The 23,267-nt window shown below is 40.1% G+C and overlaps 1 protein-coding gene across 2 annotated transcripts; it reads left to right on the plus strand.

Annotated features, from left to right (window-relative positions):
- Positions 1–164: 164 nt before the first annotated feature.
- stim1a (stromal interaction molecule 1a) lies at positions 165–21,543 on the plus strand. Of its 2 annotated transcripts, none has more exons than XM_029517232.1 (13): positions 165–321; positions 984–1,128; positions 4,030–4,160; positions 6,097–6,211; positions 7,533–7,644; positions 8,033–8,148; positions 10,694–10,871; positions 16,241–16,418; positions 17,068–17,235; positions 18,267–18,367; positions 18,507–18,736; positions 20,206–20,620; positions 21,033–21,543. In XM_029517232.1, the coding sequence occupies exons 2-13, from the start codon at positions 1,008–1,010 to the stop codon at positions 21,541–21,543; spliced, it is 2,376 nt and encodes a 791-aa protein (XP_029373092.1). In that variant the 5' UTR covers positions 165–321; positions 984–1,007. The 2 variants fall into 2 exon arrangements, with proteins under 2 accessions (XP_029373092.1, XP_029373093.1); XM_029517233.1 differs by having other exon boundaries at positions 20,206–20,269.
- The last annotated feature ends 1,724 nt before the right edge of the window (positions 21,544–23,267 follow it).

Genomic DNA, 23,267 nt, shown 5'->3' on the forward strand with positions numbered 1-23,267 from the left:
GTCTCTGAAACGGTGCAAATGTTCTGCTGTGAGACCGGGAATCGTCCAGCAGATGGCGGCACGGAGTGGCCCGGATCGTCCCCGTGGTCAGTCCGGGCGGTAGGGAGCGGTACTGGCTGACTGCCGGCAGAGACCGGGCCCGCCGAAGAAGACGGGCCCAGTGTCTGTCCACGTTCTGCGGCTCTGCGGCTCAGTGTGTCGGTCTCCGGGAAAGAGACGGACACATCCTCTTCGTCAGGAGGCGGAGTCCGCTGCGCTTCAACTCCGGCGATGTTAACGCTGAGCTGAGGCTACACACCTGCTGCCTTTGATACATGACAGGTAAACTTTATTTTCCCCTCATTCGGTGCTTTTATCCGGAGTTATTTGCCGACATCGTGTCGCATCCGAGCTGAAACTACACTCGCTGTTTTATTAACGTCCCGCCCGCCTTTAGCTAAACGTCAACGGCGGCTAAGGCGCCTCTGCTGGAAATACAAGTCGGCAGCGATCATCAGTAAGAAAGAAAAATACGCCAAAGTGTTAATGTGGATGTTTTCTAAGAGGGGGCTCTTTAATGCCCTCCCCCTCTATCTCTTTCTTTGTTTGGATATTTTACTTCCTTCCTCGGTTAGCCGACATGCTTAGCTAGCTTAGCCGGTGCTCGTCAGACCAGCAGCCGCAGATGAACCCGGCTCCTGTTACTTTTCATCGTCTCATGATATTCCCCCCCAAACCCCCCCCCCCCCCCCCAAAGCCCGGTTCTGCTCCCCGACCCAGACCCAGGTTAGCAGGCTAACGTTGATTCATTGAGAAGTGACAGCCAAGTCTGCGGCTGCTGCAGGGCGTCTTTATGTAACCAGCCGCCTTTCTGGATGTGATCCTCTCCATCATAACACGCCCCATTTTACACAGTTGTCGTGTTTTGTTTTGTTTAATCAATTATCCTTTAGTTCTGGTAAAAATGGCGAGAATGTCATGGTACTCTGCTCTCATCTCTCCAGCAAACAACAACAACAACAACAGTCATGGAGTTCAGCAAATCTCTGACCTTGTGGATATTTTGCTTGTGCCTTGTGGGAGAAAGCTGGACTGACAAAACCAGTTCACTCACATCGGACGGCCAGGCTGTTGAAAACGGGGTGTCAGGTGAGTAAAATCAGTTTTTGTCTTTGCATTTAAAATGTGTTTTTACCCACCTGTCAAACTGACTGGCTGTAGATTTGCAGTTGGAGTGTGACTGTTGGTGCCACATCTTTGTGCTTGTGCAGACACGATATGTAGCCAGGCTGAGAATAGTACGGCTGGCATTCAACATTATGCCCTGTCCCCCAACTTGGATCAAGTCACCCACTCAAATGGAAGATAATTGAGCAAATGGTTTGTGAGGCTCGTGAGCAGGGACGTAAATAGTTTCTGAATCAGAGTTAATGGTCAAGATGTTCCGATCTGGCTGGGCGCAACGTTATTCTTCATTGGTTTTGTTTGTGGAGGGAGAGCTAATGAAGGAGGCCCAAATCTCTGAAGAATGCACAGTAGTGTTACAGATAAAATATATATTGTGATAAAAGTTGTGTAGACGCCGACATCTTGGATTTGCACTTATCATGCATGTATCATCAAAATTTTGCGGCCTAATAATGTCTTGTTAAAGCCAGCCTCTCCTAACAGAGTTTCCCCTCCACATCTCCACTACAATACACACCATTGTTGTGTCTTTTAAATAAAGGCTTACTTTAAAATAGAACCATTTTGAGTGAATTTAATAGTATAAAGATATTGCCATTGTGATAATCGCTTGCCTTGATTTCAAAATGAAATAATGACAGTAGTTGTATCGGTCCAGTATGTCTAGAGGCACTGAATTGTCTACAAACCTTAATTGTATAATCCTATGTTGTCCCAGCTAAGACATGGCACACACAATTTTGTAAATTTCTATACTAATAAGAATGAGTAAAATGTGTATTTACAAGATAATTCGGTTTAGTTCAAATGTTTAAATAATTTCACTTCGCTTTATTGACTCGACACTCTTCTGCTGCCACTGGGCAAAGCCCCAGTAATTTGAACTGGCTCCATTGTGATCAGTTGTTAGTATTGCTGAGCAGTGTGGTTAAACAGGAACTGCTGCGATGTTGTCCAAGTTGCTCATACACACTTTGTACTTTAAGCAGTTTTACTAAGGCGTTTTACAAGACTATCATGAGGCCCCAGTGTGGTACAGAAGGTATTAGCAGTGATTTTCAAAGCTTCACAGGTATTTTGAACGGCAATAGTACATTTTTACTACTACAGTTACGAAGTGGTAAAGTTTAGGAGCGTGTTCTGCATCTACATGCTGGGACACAGAATGACTTGCATAACTTTCGCTCTTAAATAAGGAAGGGTGACTGGTATGTAAATATCTTATCTTGTGTCTCCGGAGGTTTGCAAGGCAAATGAGCGAGAGGGCCAGGTTGAGAGTATGAGAGTGTTGCAGGTGGTAGACTTTCCTTAGATAACTGTCATTCTTTGTTTAACATGGTGATTGTGAACAAGTGAGTGTTTGAGAGAATTGTGTGCTTGGTATGCAGCCATGCAGGTTCTCTGAAGCTGAAATGCTTACACAGTGTGGCTCAAAAATTAACTTTTAACAGTGCGGAAGTTCAGATTGTGCATCCATCCTTCCTAGTTCTGGTTTAATGGTTTCATTTAGACATACTGACAAAGCCATTCGTAGATACAGAGTTAATGTTACAGAGCTTAACATGAGGCATGTTTCGATTTCTGCTTTGTCTCTCTCATGACTAAACCTACCTGTCATAACATGTAGTTCTGGGAAGGGGAAAAAAAACAAGGATTAAAATTAGTGGGGGTGGGGTCTTATGCTTGAATTGGATTATAAGATATCATGTGGTTAACAGTAATTAATGATGAAGTTCAGCCATTTATTAACGGGAGAGTAAGTTTGCATTTTTCCTGCTGCTGCTGCAATGTGTTGCATTTGATGCAATTTGATTGCAGTCTGCTGTGTCAAACCACAAAATGTTCATCTATTAGCAAAATGAAACAAAAAATGAGATGCAATGAAACTTTGTTGTGTCTATCAAAGTTTTGGCCAATATTTTTTGTAGCATGTCATTGTTTGTAAAATAAACTTGCATCCGGTTAAGAAGTGCCAACCATTTTCTCATGTTGAAGTGCGAAGCCAGACCTCCCCCTTAACCAACACCCTCACCTTCTCCTTTTGTGGTTATAATGTAATGAAATACACAATAAAGCATACCATGTTTGACATGCTTCTTATATAACTATTTCATTAGGGAAGCGTCGTGCCGGTGTCTTGGCCTAGATAGTAGCAGCACATGAAAGATAGAGGTTATGTAACACTTGCAATGTATTTAATTTTTCTTCTGAAGGATTCAGTGGCGTTATTCACCATAATGAGCTCACTTCAGTTGCACTGCTTTGATTTAAAATGTTAACCGTAGTAACAGGTAGCCTTATCATGCCCTTTCCCACAGCTCCTGACAGTTTCTGTACTACATGCCAAACAAGGTTTCCTCTCGGTGGGAGAGGGAAATTATCTCTGATCTATGGCTGAGATCTTCTAATCCCTCAGGAAGGAGATGCAGCACAGAGGGCAGACATGTTGCACTCTGCAAATTACAGACAGCTTAATTATATCATATATTGTAAAAACAAAGATTTTTGTGTCTGATTTAGCCACAATTAATTCTTTCAGGCAGTAAGAAAAAAAGAAATACATTCAGAAAAGTTATATGGTAAACTCATATTTAGGTGCAGATAATTGTACATATTTCTCACTTATAGAGGCTTACAGTTTAGTTATCTCTTAAGAAGTAATGTAGTTGTATCAGTCATACTTCACATAAGATAAGAAGCATTAGTTGATGTAGTAACAGCATTTTGTGATTAGATGAGCAAAATAAGACTTGTGTATAAAAGGACTATGGAGCTAAATAAATGTGAGTTATGCTGAGAATTCTGTTTGCCCGTGAGTTTCAGAGCCTTAACACCTTTTTGATATGACTGTTTCCTCACCAGATTTTTGTCGCATCGATGAGCCACTGTGCAAGGATGAGAATGCCCTTCTCAGTTTCGAGGCTATCCGTAGTATCCACAAGCAGATGGATGATGACGCAAATGGCAATGTAGATGTGGTGGAGACAGACGGCGTAAGTAGCAGTCTAAAAATTCAGCATTGACAAGAGCTGATGTTGTCAACGGACCCTATTAAAGAGGGATATTTTGAATTACACAATAACAGAGATAGTTTTCATTCAGTCTTAAGAGGCTTACAATTGTCATTAATGTAATACTCTGTCATCTGACTTACTCATGGATTACTCAGACTGTGGGGATTGTATTTTTCTTTTTGAATGCAGTGAACTAGAATGAAAGCATGGCATAAAAATCTACTTTCAGTGTTCATTCATACTTCTATAATGGTCATCAGAGGCCTGGTCTGTTGCTTCTCACACATCAGTGGTGCCTGAAAAACACTGCCTCTAGTACACTGAGTTTATACTATAGTGTAAGCTACAGTTTGTGGCCTTCAGTAGGCCTCCTCTGGAGACTCATTTCAATTTGTCTGTGGCATGTAGTTTACGCCAGACCCAAGCAAGCGCTGTCGTCACTGCAACCATTTCTGCTTTTAGAAGAGGCACTTGACATGCAAATACCCCTAAGGCAAAGAGTCAAGTGCAGCACAGTCAGCACCTATAGCTTTAGTGGTTTTTAGCCAAGAAATATAAATTTCAAAAGTATTAAAACCACTTCAAGGCACAGTAGCCCTGTTTTCTGTTATTATATAGTGATTTAAATAAAGACAATGGTTCATGTCTTTATAATCAAAATCTAAGTCTGCACCTGCCATCTAACAGTAATCTCTGCTGCAGGCCTTGCTAATTTTTTCAGGAATGTGATATTTAACCTGCAGTACAGACCATCTCTCTACCCTGTCGTGAAATCCTCCCACACAAATCTATCAAGAAAGAAAGGCATCATGACGTATACTGTCTTCCACCCATGAAATGGTTTTTGTGGGAGTGCAAGATTTTGTGTAGGGTTGGTTTTTAAAAACACTGACTGACTTGGCCTACGATGTAGTGGGCAACAAGGTTTGTGACTCCTTCGGCAAGTAGTTGACTACTACCACTTCAATGGGGGCGAGAATGGAATCCAGAGAGCCATAAATTTTGCTACACTCTGCCATTTACTATGTGTAATGGTCTCTTATGTGCCGTGTGCAGCTCTCATTTTCAAATGAAGATACCAAATGTACTCCAGAGGTTTTTATATTGAGTACACTGAACAATTGAGAAAGCTATTAATATCCTTATTTGGAAATTTCATTAATATTGTTGTTTCACCATATGATTCAACAAAGATTTGATTTAAGGTGGTATTGGGTGGTTGGATTTGTATAAGCAGCGCATCACAATACACTCTGAAGTTGAGATTGATGGGATTCTTTTTTTTTTTTTTGGTGGGAAGGGGGGGGGGGGTCTTACATAAAAACTAAGTGCTTAGGGATCACAAAACCTTAATAATGTCGCAGTGTGGCCGATAAACATATTGCAATGTATAATAACTATGAATGCAAGTGAGGAGGAACTTCAATTCCAGTCCATTAGATAAGTCTTGGTAATTTTTCAGGTCATGTGTGGTCGTAATATTTACTGTGTTTTATGCTTCTCTCACACTGAGTTAAACAAATACACTCATAAACCTCAAGAGATGTGTTTTCTTATTTTATGGCAGTCATCAAGCCTACAGTAGTGAAACTGGTCACAATGCTCACAATTAATGCAAACCCCTGAACAGCAGATTTCCATAACTCTGTTCACAACCAATTCAGAAGTTTTTATATTTTATATGTGATTTAACATTTAAGCATTTGTCAAATGAAAACATTAAATCCCTGCATTACCAAAAAAAACATTTCATTGGTACATAGGCTGGACTAAGCTAAATAAAGTTCTATATACTAAGCAAACATGTAGGTGTCTTTAAAATTAAATAAATATTTTAGAGATTTGAACTCTTCTATTGCTACACATGAACAAGACTGTTTTTGTAACCACTACATTCGTCCTTGTCATCCTGCAGTTCCTGAGAGAAGATCTAAACTACCATGACCCTAAGGCCAAGCATAACAGCTTCCATGGGGATGACCAGTTCATCAGCGTTGAGGACTTGTGGAATGCATGGAAGGGATCTGAAGGTACTGTTTTAAAGGCTTATTTTGTTTGAGTCTGAGGGCCTGCAGTAATCAGACAAACAAACAGGCCTTTTGTTGAAAGCTTCTCTGCATTTGCTTCTGATTGTGGATTGTGAATCCATCTTCAGCATTTCAAATAGCCTGAAAATCAGTTTGGTGAGATAAAATGCCTGCTTTATCCTCTCACTCGAACAAACAAAGGAGCAAGGCAGCTGATCAGACACCTTGTCAAACAAAGTGCTGCCTTCTTATCAGCTAGAACCAGTGGCAAAGTAGACATCATCGAATCTGTCAGCACAATATTTGCATGCATACTGTCACCTCCTTTTTACTGTTTGCCTGGGCTATTGTGTATGCCTTGAGAGCACTTTTCATGAGCTGTTCTGGTGCCTAGGTTTGTCACGCTTTGTTTTTTTTGGGGGGATTGTCTGCTTTTCCCCCTTTTTGCCTTTAGTACTGACCTACCCATCTCAAGGCTTCTGAGTCAGTGGCTGAGGAGTGGATTTCCTCCGTGTAAATAAATTTTTCAGCTGAGTACCCCCTAACGGTTAGGGGTTACTCAGCTTAAAAACCCTAAACAATTTTTAAGGGCCTTTGAATTGATTTCTATTTTTAACATATATTTTGTGAAACTCTCACAGACCCTCTGGAGTGCCCTCAGGGGTACATGTACCCCAATTTGAAAACCACTGATCTATATATCATGCCATATAATATCGCTTTTTTTTTTTTTTTTTTTTTTTTTGTCCTTGTACATTAAGTCACTGTGGGGTTAGAACTGATTCAGCTTTAATACAAATGTGTTCTCATCTCAAAGGTCTATGTAGAAATAGGACATTTGACGTTTTTATTTATTTCTTTTTTTTTTTATAATCACTTACTGCTGAACAGTTATAATGCAGACATCACTAGTATTTCGAAACTGACGGCCCTTGTTGATTTTGGCCAATTTCTTAATTTTATCTGTCAGTTTTTAATAAAGTGACAGATAAAGTCTATCATATGGCCCTAGACTAAAGGCCATATGATAGACTGCCTGGCCCCTCGAAAAACTTTATTTTGGTGTGCTAACAAAAGGTTACATGTTCACAAGACTGCTCACTTAAAATAAACATGTGCAACTTCAACCATTAATAACGCTGAAAGCTAGCTCTCTAACCACAGCCTCATCATTTTGAAATTAATTTATGGGAAGAGAGCAACATGATGAATAAATTATTATTAATGCTTTATTTCCATGTGAACTTATCAGCTCAGAGTTCTGTAAGGTTTAGGGAATCAATGCAATTTTAACTGTAGATTTTGTTTTTCCCCTTTTCCCTAGTGTACAACTGGACGGTAGATGAGGTGGTGGAGTGGCTTATCACCTATGTGGAGCTGCCACAATATGTGGATGGATTTCGCAAAATGAATTTTAATGGAAGTGTCATGCCAAGGTGAGAAATTATTTGTATCAGTTGTTTGTTGTTGTTGTTTTTCTTTTAATTGGCAAATGGGCGGCCCTTATATAGAGCTTTTCTGTTCATGCCAGTCATCAAAGCACACAATGAAAGCTCCATTCCTTTAAAAACCGATTATATTACCCTCTTTATACATTGTGGCATTCCCTTTTTCTGCTCAGTTTTTCTTAAAGAATGCAATGTGTAAATTTGTCAAATTATATTTGCTTGACTTTTAACATATCTAATAGTGTCTTGACTCTAAGTTCAATTTCTGAATTATTTGTGGTTGTGGTAGTTTGTTACACATTATTGAAAATGAATTCCATGCTTTGTTTCTCTTTGCCTTCTTTTACACACAAAATAATTGTCTGTTTTCTCTCAGGCTTGCTGTGAAGAACACCACTCTGACAGTCTCCATTCTGAAGATATTGGATCGCAGCCATGTGCAAAAGTTACAGCTCAAATCTTTGGACACTGTACTGTTTGGAGCACCCTTAAGTATGTGACACACTTTTAATTCCAGTTGTAGCTCTGTTTAATAATCACTCATACAATGTGAAATATTTGTTCCAAATACTTAAAATCCCTGAGCAGGGCTGAGAAAGTTAATGCAGTTTCACTTCCAGGACAATTCTAAAAGTCCATGTATAAATGCAGGTGATACAATTATCTTTTCAGTTGATTTAAACTAATTTGGAAGAATTTTTTAGCTTTGGCACTTGTGTGCACCCAAAATGCTTGGTAGTTTCAATCAGAAATTGTTACTTCTCATTGGAGAGAGGCATAGCATATCTTTGAAATGACTGGTTATTTAGAAATAACTGCAGGAAGTACATTTAGGTCAGCTTAAACCATCAACCTCACCAACATCCTGACTATTCTTGTTTGCTACTCTTTTCTTTTCACACCAGGGTCCCTGTGATATATTGTGGTCATCTTTTGTTTGCTGTATTTATGTTATTTGCAGGCTGACTTCAGTCTGCATTTTTCTGTTGAATAAATTATTGTTAAAACCTAGATCATCTTTAAAAGTTTGAGAGATTGAGTTGAGGGTTGAATTACACACTTGTGTATTACAGACACACCTCTCTTTGTTGGCATAGACAAACTTTACCACTTGAGTCGTCTGACTCTCCTCTCATGTCACTTGTGACAAAGAATGCGTCTCATCTGTCTTCCCTCTTAATATTTTTTCCTGTTTTCTTCCCTCTCTTATGCATGTGTCCTGACATGAAGTGTGAAAATAACCATTAAATGAATTAATAAACTCTACAGGATATTAACAGTAGGCAGAGACATCCCCACCCTTGAAGCCTAGCTTTGTTTTTTGTTTGTTTGTTTGTTTGTGAGCGAGATATACATTACAGTAAAAGGGTGCATATTTGGAAGAGGAGGCTGGTTATAGCTGATTTATATAATCATTAAAGAAGCAGGGAGAGCAATTTGATTGAACCTTCACAGAAAGCAGACATTTACATTGTAAAGAAACTGCACAGGGGGACAGTATGTAGTAGTCTGCGCTTGACATGTGTTGTTGTGGATGTTTTTGTTGGAGTCAAACCTGAAGGGGATGGTATTAGTGAGGGCTGTCTGGCTTTGACATCCTCCCAACATAAGTGGGTCCCACTACTGGTTAGCATGACTGACTGTATGGAGCAGCAGAATTTTAAGACACGTCTCACAAAAGGTTGATCTTCATGTGCCGGACAGTTTTGTAATAATCAAGACAAGCACATTTGTGTGCAGTTAATTTCAGTTCTTTTGTTAATTAACTGTCACTTTATGGTGTCTTAGAGTTTTTCCTAAAAGGAAGTGAATGTAGTCTTTCCTGTGTGTTTGTGACATTTACATTAGGCAAGATTTTTAAACATGGTAAATCGAGCCATGAGAACAGTTCAACACAAGGATGCTCATTACTTCTCTTTAGCAACTATGCTCAACTACAATCCTGAGCCGAGACAAATATAGAACACATTAATTTCAGCAAAATATTGTGACCTCATTTTGGGGGGTTATGCTTTTGGTGGTTAAGATGTTGTCATCTGCTTATACTGGCTAACCAGATGTAAATTAAGTGCAATTATTGTGCTAATTTTACTTATTCTGTACAGTAAAGAAGAGACAGAGGCAGTGGTTTTATGTTTCATAGTTCTGGTTTGTTAGTTGAACCCAACAGCAGGCAAAACACGCTCTAAGATCCTTGACTCTGATGAACCTGTGTTTATTCTGGACGTTGTTGGCAGGTCTGTGGAAATGTACACAACCCTCCTGAGAGATCATGAAGCACCAGTTTGATAGTTACCCATGTGCTTCCCCCCCATAATACAGAGGGTTCATATAAAGAAAGATGGTGGTTTTGGGAAGACATTTAGATTAATGTATCGTGTTATTTCACATTGCTCTTTGTCAGCAACAGCCAGTGGTGCAGGGTGATATCTCTGAAGAAATGTTGTTAGACAGTATATCATATTGCCTTCAACTGAATTTGTCTTCCTTTTATCTCACTAAAGGAAGTACATGTTTTTTTGTCTATTTCCCACACACCCCTTGGCAGGTTTTGCAAGAAAAACTTGCATCATTGTGTAGTTTGCAGAACTAGTGTAGTTTTTCTGCCATATGCTGCATTGCAATGTTCTACTGACCTATCAATAGACTCTGAGTTTCAATTTCTGTAAATTCTTCACATTGAAATGATGGACATGCACCTCATTCCTTGCTGTTCAGAGGAATAACAACTGCAGGGTTGGTTCAAAGCTTCAAGTTACCATTGTTTGGTTTTTCTGTTTGTGCTCTTTATTACCATATACTACTGGAAAGAGTAAAGCTGTCTTTATTATGGGCTTTTGCTCTATGTTGCTCTCAATGCAACCTGGGCTGCGTTCAAACCACATCCTTAGTAAGCTTGCTCATTGTTTGGCAGTGTTATCTCATGTCCGCCATACAACCCTCTCTTCCGCTTCTATGGATATACTTTTCATTTTGGTGTTTATTACTTTTTTGTGCTTTGTCTTTTTTTCCTTCTTTTTTCCTTCTTTTTTCACAGTGAACAGACATAACCATTTGAAGGACTTCATGCTTGTCGTGTCAATAGTCATTGGAATGGGTGGCTGCTGGTTTGCCTACATCCAGAATCGCTACTCTAAGGACCACATGAAGAAGATGATGAAAGACCTGGAGGGCCTGCAGAGAGCTGAGCAGAGTCTGCATGACCTACAACAGAAGTGAGGGTTTTTCCCACTGCCCACACAATAAACTGTTACATTCACACATACGCATACACGTTTTCACAAGTTTTCCATTTCCACATGAATTTTATTGAATATGGCAAAGCATTTGTTGTTGTCACATTAAGACTTCTGAACATGAAGCAAAGTACAGGGTGTCCATAAAGTCTCTTTACAACTTAAAAAATGTATTACAAAAGCAAATGAACAGACAAATATGTGGAAATTATTCCAAAATGAAGAGTAGATATTGAAGTTTTTTTGCCTCATTTAATGCACCGACAACCTACATGGGCGCCATTAGTTGCACGAAGCACATCAAGACAGCACTCGATTTCTTGCCATGTTCACTGTAGCATCGCCTCATCAATGGTTGCCATGGCATCAGTGATGTTTTGCTTTAGGTCAGTGATATCCTGTATCTTTTATCTTATCCACAGAAAGAAGTCCAGGGGAATGATATCTGGTGAATGAGGTGGCCAGGGAATTGGGCCATCCCTTCCCAGGTTTAGGGTTAGGGCATGTACCAGTACCTAAAAGGTACATACAACAAATCTGATTAAGATAGCTCATCAATTGCATATATATATCCCATTGTAAAGAGACTTTATGGACACCCTGTATATTTGTACCCAAATATACCCTCATTTTGTTGCACTACCTTGATTATTTTGATTATTATTCACTGTTCAACTTATAATAACATCAGCAGGTGTTGGTAGCACTGCTTACATGTCCATGTGCATGTGCATGTGCAGAGGATTACATTTCACTATCTCTAGCTCAATTGACTTATTATTAAGTTATTTTAACTAATATTTAAAACATTGTTTTCAGATACTGCAGCATGTTGCTGATCAAGTGAACCTCTAAAAACATTTAAAATCAAATTAATCACTGTCAACGTAATTAACACATTTTTTAGTGTGAAATCATGCCCTAATCTTTTTCTGCAGCCTCTGCCAGCCTCAGTGATTTCATTATGCAAAAAAGGTTTTGCTTAATAATTTAGAATTTGTCTATAGTGGTTCTCAATCTGATATATATTTCCAAAGTCATACATCAGTCGGAAATTTCACTAGATTTAACAATTAAAAGTCCTGGTCTAGAATGCTTGGCAAAAGATGGTTGAGTAATGACTAAAAGAATATACATTGAGTAATTTCAAAGAACTTGAGGAAGATCAGACTAACTGACTTATTTGTCACAGTTAACTGCATTTCATGATTACAGTAGTGGACAACCCTTGTCACATTGATATCCTCAAGGAAAAGACATGCAGTGTGACAACTCGTACATACCCAACCCAAGAGGTGACAACAACACAGCAAGCTTTATCCAAACATGTTTTTACTGTTTACTACAGACATTTTGCATTTTAAACTGCATTTCCATATAGACTGCTTAAAAGCTTAACAACACAAAAGGACAAATGCAGTTTTAGTAAATGAATAATCTGTTACAGTTTCTAAACTGTTGGAATAAATGCAGCAAGCTTCTCTTTGAGCAGTCACATCATATCCATATCAATGGCTTTGATCACAAGAGCTTTTCCATTCATCAGACAATTATTAACTGAACAATAGTAGAGAGGCTCTAACAAATGCTGCTGCATGTGACAGTTTAATTGAGTAGAGAGACTGGGCTGACTGCCTCGCAGATATGACCACAAAATCACATGACAGGGTGGCTATTGCTTTTGCTGTGAGGCTGCACACACGTATGATCACTAGATGGACTTGGTCGTCTTAAATCAATTGTATACAGTGGCATCCAACATTGGTTGCACTGGCTCTAGTATTGCAAACTACTTGGATGAAATCTTGGATCTAAGATTAGCTGCCAGTTGTCCTCTCAGCCCTCACTGAGTAGGCTCTTGGAAATTATTAAAAACAAGTAAAGATTAGGTTCTTTCTTATCTGGGATTGAAGGTGTTTCCTTTGACTAGGGTGGCTCTGAGGGATAACATCTGAGAACATTTGGTGAGTAGTTTGTGTAGTAGTAGTGAAGCAGCCTCCTTGTTAAAAAGTGTTTGGCCTTCTCCACTTGTGTGTTTGCTGAACTTCAAACTGACAACTGAATCCTCTGCTCTGTAAATGATGTCCAAAAAATGGCTGAATGTTTTGTCCTCCCTTAACCTTGAAGCATTATTAACCAAAGCTTTGGGATAATCTTTTGATAAAACTCTTAAAATGTGTGTGTCTGCAGTGCAGCAGCCATTCTGCTCTGACATGCAGCACTGCATACTTACACCTGGTGTTTTCTGGCATCTGGCCAGGCTGCTATAATGATTGAATGTTAAAAATGAATTGTTTGAAATAAGTCCCCAAAATAGAACCAAATGCATAAAAGTCTTTGTCTGCACAATAAAGAATTATTTTGGTACTTTTCATACCTTAAGGAATGCTGAGAACAGGCTTTTAGGCATGCACCCTCTCCTCTTACTCCTTTAAAAGGATACTCTGACACAGCTTCACTACACATTCAGGATAGTCTTTTAAGCTATTCAAAGGAGAGCGTGAGGATGAAATGAGATTTTGTTTTGTAGCTGGTGATGTTTTTTGTTTGGGTTATTTCTCACTAAAACTGGTTTTGGAATATAACATTGAAATGTACTGTTCAGGAGTCACCTGCATTCACTTTAGCTGCATTGTCTGAAGCTGCAAATGCTTGGACACAACATGCATTTTGAAATGTTCAGTTGCAGATATAGTTTGCAAAATGATCCTCTGTGGTAAATCTGACCTCTTTGTGGGAACTTGTTGGTAATTGAAAGAATTATCTTTCCCTTAGTTTTTGGCATTTTAAATACAATATCAGGTGGTGGCTCAGTCCCATTCTCTCAAACTAAGCAGAGGCAGGCTTTGCCACTTGTCAGCATTCCTGGCTCAAGACCTGGGGAAACCTAAATAGGGATAAAGAAACTGTAGGCATCAAAACTCCACTATGTACTCCACCTATTACCCACATCAATTGCGCCTTGTGTCATTTGACTGTTTAGCAAACAGATTTTCGAAACATTAGACTGAATGAAAAGAGAAGAGTGAAAAGACTGCTTTGAAGAAGTTGTTGTGTCAGTCAAGGACAGTAACCCCTCACTCCATTGTAGTATCTACATACTGGTATCTATGGGTGCATTTTATTTCATAAATAAGGTACATCTATTTGTTGTAGCAGTCAAATAAGAGAGTGGAAAGTGCTTTCGTGGGATTTGCTGGTGGAATACTTTCCAAAAGAGCCATTGACTGCTCCAGTGAGGTCAAACTCTGTCCCTCTGATATGAAGCCAAACCAGCCTGTGTGTTACCTTTCTGGCTTCATACTTTGATCAGTTCTGAAAATACACCTGCTGTTGCCAACCACACAACCTTTAATAAATAGTAAATACAAGTCTTGACATTGTTCATCATGCTCTTCTCCCATAGAAATATACCAATTTTGCCAATAATACCGAAATCATTATTAGTTGTATTGGCTAGTGCTATTCTATTGCATACACTACCAATATTCCATATTACAATGTGAAAGGGCTATCAGCTCAACTTTACAGCATAATTCAGCTGCAGAAATTCAATACAGCAATAGTAGTACATCAGTCTGAACTCAGAAAGAACAAACTAACCAAATGTCTTGTCTCATAAAGCATGATGATTTGAAATGCATATTCATAATAATGGAATTGCAATAGGTGTTGTAGTCATAAGAAGGTAGGGCTGTGCAGAAACCTTCGAGCCAGCCCTTTTATCTGCTGCCAAAAGCAGATGGTGGTTGTCAGGCATTTGGTGTTGTGCATTTAACTTTTCTAAATCAGATTCCTCTGTATTTGGTGCTGCCTAGACACTCAAGTATTGTGGCAGTGGGAGGTATATTATGTTATGCTGTATTGTAGGTCAGTGTGACAAGCAAGAAGAGACTTGCTTCTCTTACAGTTCGTGTTTTAGGAGCGAGAGAGGTATGTCCTCTGTCTGTTGTCCTGCCTTTCTTCCTGATCCCTGTTGCCAGCTGCTCTCTTTCCATACCTTCAAGCAATTCCTGTTGTGGTATCAAGTAGCCTGACCGAATCATGGCTTCCCTTTTGGGACACAGTGGGTGGAGGCTTTGACTAGAGCTGGATTTCCTGGGTGCCTTTTAAAACACTGTTTGACCCTCCTCTTGCCACACTGGTGGAGATAGAGAGCATGACTGCTTAAGTGCTAATTCACCCCCATTTGGAGTGGGGTGTGGCGTGCAGAAAGACATCTCGAAAAGGGACTAGTGACAAGGACGAAAGCATTGCATATTATAGGTATTAATAGGTTAGCTCACTTTCTACACAAAAATAATAGAAAATAAAATAAGACAAACAAGTGAATTTATATTAATGAATATAAAAATGTATCTGCTCTTTTGAAGAGCTACTCAATAATCTTCAGAGACAGTTTGTCTGGGTTCATTTAGCCCTGAAATGCAGGCAGACGAAAAAGCTTTTGGTGTCTTCTTTTTGGACCTTTTAGCTCTGCCAGTGCTTTTGAAGCTACAGAATGGCAGAAGTCGGGGTCGAAAACATTAGCAGAGCTGCCCTCTGCTACATTTTCCATAGCTAGCTGTCTGGATCAACTTTCATTTCTCTACCCTTCTGTGCTCCCTCTGCTGTTGTTTGATCTGACAGGAGGAGACTGCTGCTCTCTGACTGAAATTGGCATTACCTTCTGCCCTGTAACATTAGACTCTGTAAATGGAATTTGGTTTCACTGTGCTATATTGTAATTCTGAGACTTGGGATTTACACCCAGTGTTATTACAAGACTTATGATCTTCTTTGATATATTAACCAGATCAGAGACTGTTTGGGTAAAAGCCCTGATTTCCGTCTTCTGCGTTATCACAGAGTTAAAGATCAAAAGAAATAGTCTTTCTAGCACATTAAATTTAAATGATGTGTTTCTAAGCACATTATGTCATATGTGACAAGCTCCTTAGAAAAATCGACTATTTTAAGGGGCCGGTCTAAAATTGTCCTACACACAAACCAATACATATCTGGACACTACAGGAGAACTGGACTGTTCTATAGTTACACAACGACAGCTGTTCCCATTCGAGGCTCTGCTCACCCTGATGCCAGTTCATTGTGAGCTGACCAGCAGCTGACCGTGACTGGCCATGCTTTCTACGTGTTAGCTATTGTTTCCGGTGATGCATGACTGATGCAAGTCTTGAATTCTACGCGTGGCACTCACATGCCCAGATGTCTCCAGAGAGACACCGGCTCCTCCTACTAAATGTTTCTTTGTTTGATCTTAGAAAGCAGATACTGCATTTCTTGCATTAAGAAAAGGAAAAGAAAATACTCAAGTCAGAAATCATTCTTCTTCTTGGTGTCTTCAGGCTACAGATTGCCCAGGAGGAGCGGAGTACTGTGGAGGTGGAGAAGGTGAATCTGGAGCAGAAGCTGAGGGATGAGATCAATGCAGCAAAGCAGGAGGCCCAGCGACTGCGAGAGCTGCGTGAGGGCACAGAGAATGAACTAAGTCGCCAGAAGTATGCAGAAGAAGAGCTCGAACAGGTACTTGCAAAGTGATATATTTAAATTGAAACGTGGAGGTTGTAGTTTTTAATTTTAGAGAAATCTGTTTTAATTTCAGCACAAAGGAGAAGCGGTGAAAGTGAGTAATGATGTTTTATAAACTTGAAAGGTGGCAACTGCACAGTATGTTTAGGTCTATCAAATTCACACTGGCTATAAAATAAATACACCCACTGAAGCCTTTGTCCATTAGGAATTTGGCAGGAACAGAACAGCACAGCCCACACAAGTAGGCAAAACACAAGTATTTACTTGAAGGACTATCATGGTGATCCAGTTCTGACACCTGTGTCACAGGTTTGTGTTTTTTCTCACGGTGATAAATTGGAAAAGTGCAAGGCTTTCAGATTGAGAGTTGTTATGCAACACTTCGATTTTAATGTTTGTGTTTCTGTGGCAAGACTCATTCTCCGTTGACTTAAACCTTTTGTTTTTTTTTGTTTTTTTTCTTCCTTTTTATTCACCGTGTCATAGCTGTCAATTTTAATAAAAAATTAAGTCAAAATCAAAAAAGGCCAAAAATAGAATAATTATCATTGCCAATAATGCTTTGGTCACTAATAATAAGTCTATGGTTATTTTATTTTTATAGGTTAATATGTCTACTAATATTCATCATTTGTTGCAGGTTCGCATGGCGTTAAAGAAAGCTGAGAAAGAGTTGGAGTCCCACAGTAGCTGGTCACCCCCAGAGACCCTCCAGAAATGGCTGCAGCTCACCCATGAGGTGGAAGTGCAGTACTACAACATCAAGAAGCAAAATGCTGAACGGCAGCTCCTGGTAGCCAAAGAAGGGGTAAGCCATAAAACTATTGTCTTAAACACAAGGCTTTCTATTAAAAATATGTTGCAGCTACTCCACAAACTCTCAGGAGACCCAAGAGTTGAGACTGAGCTGACTGGAAGAATTTCGTTGTATATTTCAATTCTTTGTTCAATTCTGCAAAAATAATTATAATAATAATGAACTGGGGTGATTTGTTGCACACATGAAATAGAAACATCATGAAATTTATTTATTTGGGTGCATGATGTCACAATTTCTTACACAATCCAATCACTCTCTGTCATAGATGTCTCTTTATTACTGTTTAAAGAAAACCTAATGCGTCAAACTGAACATTAGGAGGTAGGTTTAGGTAGCGTTTGCATTATATAAAATAATATTTTCAACTTTCCTTAGATAGAACAGACGTAAATGTATTACCGAACACATTTTAATATCAGTGCCTTGGCTTGATTCTCTGTAATAACATTCTTTGGACCGGAGCTGATCACACAGACTTTCAGGATTTTAATTAGTGAATTAGAGGGAATAAAACAGATCTTTAACATCATTAGGCCTGAAAAACTCACAAGAGTTTCCTGTTATTTTGGACAACTTCTTTTCTCTGAGGCTTTCATTCCACAACTTTTTTTCATTGTTGTTGTTGCGATACACCAACAGTCCACCGCTGGCTATCTTATTGAACAATAATGATAAGAACACGCACATATTCATTAGTTGCTTGACAAATCCAAACCTAGTTGGCTGTGGAGGGAGATGACAGCTCAATTGGGCCAATCCAACTGGCGTCGCAGTGATTGATCGCCACAATGCAACCCTGTCCATCTTTCTGCCACTGTTTTCCACTATCCCTCTCTGATGTTGTGTTTGCTACAATGATTCACTGGCCCTCTGGCAGAAAACTTCAGCGTGCTCTAATGGCAACTGTGAGTCTGTTGTGATGTTCTTGGTTACTCACTACAGGGTTTTATGTGGGACCAAGATTCTCCTTTAATGTAGTGCGTATCATGTTCAGATAAGTGTTTCACATATTTTCACAGGCAGAGAAGATAAAGAAAAAGAGGAACACTCTCTTTGGGACTTTCCATGTAGCCCACAGCTCCTCCCTTGATGATGTGGACCACAAGATACTGGCAGCAAAGTAAGTCGGCCTCAAAGCTGTTCAAAACTGCATCTTCATTTGTTTAAAAAGAAAAAAAGAGCAAATAGTACTGTGGTAATTAGTTGGTGTTTTTTCTCTTCAGTTATATCTGTATCCAATCCCTTCTCATGTTTCTTAGACAAGCCCTGGGCGAGGTGACTGCTGCTTTGCGTGAGAGGCTTCACCGCTGGCAGCAGATAGAGATCCTGACAGGTTTTTCTATTGTCAACAACCCAGGCCTTCCTTCGCTGGCCTCAGCCCTCAACCTCGACCCCAGCTTCATGGGGGGCAGAGCTACACCTCAGCACTTCATCATGTCAGATGACATGGATGACTTGGATGAGGACATCATTCCCGGAACTCTCCAATGTAAGAGTTCACCTGAATCTGTTGGCCATTCGGTGGGAAGTTGCAAACGAACCCCTAAGCAATCCAAGACCTTGCTGGGAAAATCCAAAAATCAGCCCATATGAAAATTTGGACCTATTATGCTTCAATTACACAAATTTGTCCTTGTGGCCTCCCTGGTGACGGAGGTAGTGAGGGCCACACATGTCTATGATTCAATGAGTGTTGTTTTATGTTTGTATGATGTGTACCATGTAAATTCACTTAATTGTCTTTTTCTTGTACCCACCATTCCAGTTGAACTCCTTCTGTTGAATGTTTTGGATAAATATGTTAACTTGACTGTCACTTACGGAGACTGAAAACTCCTGTGACTTTCATCTGGAAATCGAACTGTTAAGAAAAATATATTCTTAATGAGTTTCCATGCTGACCCATATGTAGTGGATGTTTCCCATAAAATGTGCTGCAAACTATTTAAGTCTGCTTTTGGTTAAAGGGAATATGTATCAGCCAGTTCCCAATTTGAATCCTTATTAGGGTTAACTGGAAGACAAAAAAATACACTGAATCTGCTCATCAAATTCTTATGTACAAAAATCTTTTATTGCACAAAATGCACATCTCATATCATTATCAAATCAGGGAACCCAACAAATTTCTGATTACCATCATGAATTGTAGCTTTCTTTGCGTATTTGACTTATCATTATTAATATTTATTATTTTTTAATGTTAGACTTACCATGTATTAGGTTTGATTTTACTAACTACAGGTGAAAGTTGTACTGCAATGTCCCTTTGCGGCTGCAATAGTGAGTAAGTCTTTTACCATTAATTGCACTCCCTGTCTCACCTTCTTCTCCTCCAACACCTTTCTGCCATTTGGCTCCCACTGTTTGTCATTGGCCTAACTACAGATGTCACCAGACTGTCGGAAAGGAGAGCCAGTGACCTGTGGTCCATCAGTTCAGACTGTCAGCCCCTGTGGAAATATCCCGGTTGGCCGTTTATTTGTGTCCCAGTTCAGTTCTCAGTCAGACATCCCTCTTTCCCCATAACCTAAAGCTACAATAAGCTAAAATACTTGATAACTGGCAGATAGATGCAGCTGAAAGAGAAAATCTTCTTCTCTCTGCTGTGTGTCTGTAAATACCCCTGACCTTGCCTCAGTTGCTTGCAAGTCACATTTACTCCCTGCCCTTATCACCACCCAGTGCACCTACCTTTTCCCCTTTGCAGATTTCTCACTTACCTCAATTGTAGACGGACACTTTCTCTCTATGAAAAATCTAGTAATTGTTTTTGTGTCACTAGCTAATATAACTTCATTAAATTAAAAAAATAATAATAATAACAATAATTTTCTCTTTCAAAAAAAGGAAGTGGCCCTTTCAACTGATTCCTCTCTCAGCCCCCCTTGTCCGTCAGACCGTGTTTTAGTATTTCAGTTTGTTGTTGTTGATAATGTTGTTGTTTTGTGCCCACAGCTCCCAGTATGATGTCCCTACGTCAACGCCACATTGACCCCCAGCTGGCCATGGGCTCCCAGAGGTTGGTAGAGAGTTGCCTGGTGGCAGGCCCGCAAGGAGAGGGAACCCCATACCCATCCAGAGCTAGGCCTACTTTCAGACAGTCGCGCAGCCAGTCGTTTGGGCAGCTTGACTGTCTCCCTCTGCCCCCCCTTTCCTCAGCTGTGTCTCATCCCTCTATCATCTGTACCTCCAGCCCAAACGCTCAGCCCCTGTCCACCTCTTCGTCTTGCTTACCCAGCTCTGTGGGTTGCAGTGTTGCCCATCCTTCCTCCCATTTACATCACAGTTCTTTCCAGCCCACGGACCCCATTCCTGATTTCACCTTCTCAGGCGTCTCCAAAATGCCCTCTTCTTGCAGCGACAGCTTTGGGTACCCGCCTCTTTCTAATTCTCCACACACAGCATGTGCGTGGTTTCTCTTTCCTTTGTCACCACCTGCTGTCGTTTTTTTAACACGTGTGGTAACCTGGGCAAGCTCTTGATCCTTTGTAAGACCATTTTGTCACGCTTTCTTTGTTTACTTTGCACCTGATGAAGAATTTCAGAATCTGTACCTTCACTGTTTTTCAACCTCTCCAAGTGCTCCCCCCAGGTGTTCTTTGCCTGCACAGCTAACAAGTATGGAGTTCCAGTGTCCAGGCTGTGCCCAGTGTGTCCTTTGCTTTGCAGGCATAGTGTAGATAAACGCCAGCATGCAAGGCTTGAACTTTGAACTGTATGGCTTTGTTTTTTGTTTTTTTTTTTTTCCCATTTCCTCTAACCTATGTGTTTTTTCCCCACAGAGACCTAAATCGGTCTGATTCTGACTCCTCCTTGTCCCTTTCTCAAGTTGGTGATCGACTATCTGCCTACAGCTCCAAAGGCCACTTAATCAAGCCCACCTCACTCATGCACGGCTTGTCCAGCCGCACAGAGGATGCCTTCTCACTGCACGCTCACACCCACAACGGAGGGAACCGCATTCATGAGGGCGGTCCTGCCGAGCATGTCCCTGACAGCCCTATAGTGATGAAGAGGCTGTACGGCATGGAGAAGTCCCCCAGCCTGGGAGAGATCAACAGTCTGTCAGAGTCATCCCGCTCCCTCAGCCCCAACTCCACTGAAACTGACACCCCGTCACCTACAGGCGGGCAGCTAGGGCTTGTGGGGCCAAAGGGCAGCACTCGTATCCCACAGCTCTCCTCCAAGAAGAGTCCTCTGGAGGAGGACAGTGGTTCAACGGGAGAAGATACAGATTCCACTGCCAGCCGCAAGAAACACACCTTCAAGATCTTCAAGAAACAGAAGAAGTAAGGGCTATATGAACTACAGGCTTTCGAAGCTGTCTGACTGTGTTCCTGTGGTCTGTTTTGGGGAAAAAGTGTCCAATTTCGGGGGGTTCATTAAAGGTGAAATGATGGCACAATTTGTTTGCTACTGCATCTTTCTGTAGGTACGACACCTACTGAGAGAAACTGGTCTGTGTCAGCAACCAGCTCTGCAATTTTATCTGCTTATTTGGTCAATGTTGAATATGCGGGGGAATGGGTAGGTTTGTATATTGGAATGTAAAGTATTTATTCTGCAGGAAATTGTGCCAGTCTCAAAGGGAAACGTGTCTCCCTGGTGGTTTTTCTTTCTTGTTCTACGATCTATAACATTTTGCATGTCTTCACTTTTGTTTGACTGGTACTCGAATGCTATTAGTGTTTGCTTGGTTCTTGTCGTTAACCTGCTTAGAAAACACTTGATGTTTCTTTTATTGCTACCTAAACTCCTAGCCTACAAATCCAAAGTGAAAGGACACTCCTTTATTTTCACCAAGTACTCTTGTTTTTATCGATGGTACTTTTTCTGTGCTTTGTTTTCTTCTTGGCAGAGCAAATAACACATTAGCAAGATCCTCAAACAGAAGTGTATTAATAGAAAGCTTGGGCTGGTGTATTAGCGATTCAGATTTCACTTTTGACTGTCAAAAAATAAATTGGGTGCTGTTTGGATTAAAAATGGCACCATAAAAATAATTTGCAGCCTGGGATCTTACCAAGAGCATCTGAGTGACATTAACTTGTCTACAAAGAGCAGTTGGACAAGAGGTGAATATCCCTACAAAGCTGCAAATGGACCATCCGATTGCAGCCTTCTGTTTAAAAGTTTTGATATTTAGGTAGTGCATGAGAGAGGTAGACATGTTGAGCTTTAAATTATGCCAAGTTTCAGCACTGATAAAGCTTTGGGCTAAAATGTCACCTCACTGGACCAGGAGTGGAGGGTGTAGGTCTCCTTTCATCCTTTGGCAAAAATCTCACCAAAAACTGAATCCACCAAAATAAGAAACAAAATAAAATACTATTATAGAATATATTATTATTATTATTATTATATTTTCTATTATTGAATTTGAAAATTAAAACACTTTGAGAAAGTCAGTGAAGTGCTATCTTTGTATAACTACAGTACATACCATGAAAAACAAGATATTCATCAAGCAAATGCTTCAAGTGCATTTTAGGCCTGTTTTAAAAAGTAACGTCTTAATTTTTCAGACTCCCCAGAAAGATAAATGGCATCCAGTATTTTCATCAGAATGTTAATTTGAAGATAGTTGGAGTGTAACTTTGATTTGCTCCTGGTCGTCTCTGTCATATTGGTTCTCTTTTAAAGATTATTCAGGTGGACAATAAAACAAACTTCACAGCAGTTTACTTGTGAGGGGTGGGCGCTGGTAAGGGCTAAACTACTTTTGCTGTGTGTGAAATAGAAATTTTCAAGTTGTAATGTACTTTTTATGGAAGTTCAACAAGTTACGGAGGCAGAAGATCAATCAAAAGTGTCAAAAGTGCCAAATCCCTGTTTTCGTTGGTGGCCTTTTTGTCTGTAGTGTGTTAGGCCCATTGAGCCCCTTTTACACTGAACCCAAAACACCATGATGTATACTGTTAATTCTGACTTCAACCTCTGAATGTCTAAGGGTATTCTTTCTGTAACAGTATCAGCAGTGCGATATGTTTACAGTTGCTGCAGACAATTCCCATCCT

Source organism: Echeneis naucrates, chromosome 13 (assembly GCF_900963305.1).
Source record: "Echeneis naucrates chromosome 13, fEcheNa1.1, whole genome shotgun sequence".
In the NCBI taxonomy this organism is placed as follows: Eukaryota; Metazoa; Chordata; class Actinopteri; order Carangiformes; family Echeneidae; genus Echeneis; species Echeneis naucrates.

Coding starts and splice junctions, on each gene's coding strand:
- stim1a (XM_029517232.1), top strand. CDS start 1,008: ATGGAGTTCAGCAAATCTCTGACCTTGTGGATATTTTGCTTGTGCCTT. Junction 1,129..4,029: donor TGTTGAAAACGGGGTGTCAG/GTGAGTAAAATC, acceptor TTTCCTCACCAG/ATTTTTGTCGCATCGATGAG. Junction 17,236..18,266: donor TCCTGGTAGCCAAAGAAGGG/GTAAGCCATAAA, acceptor ATATTTTCACAG/GCAGAGAAGATAAAGAAAAA.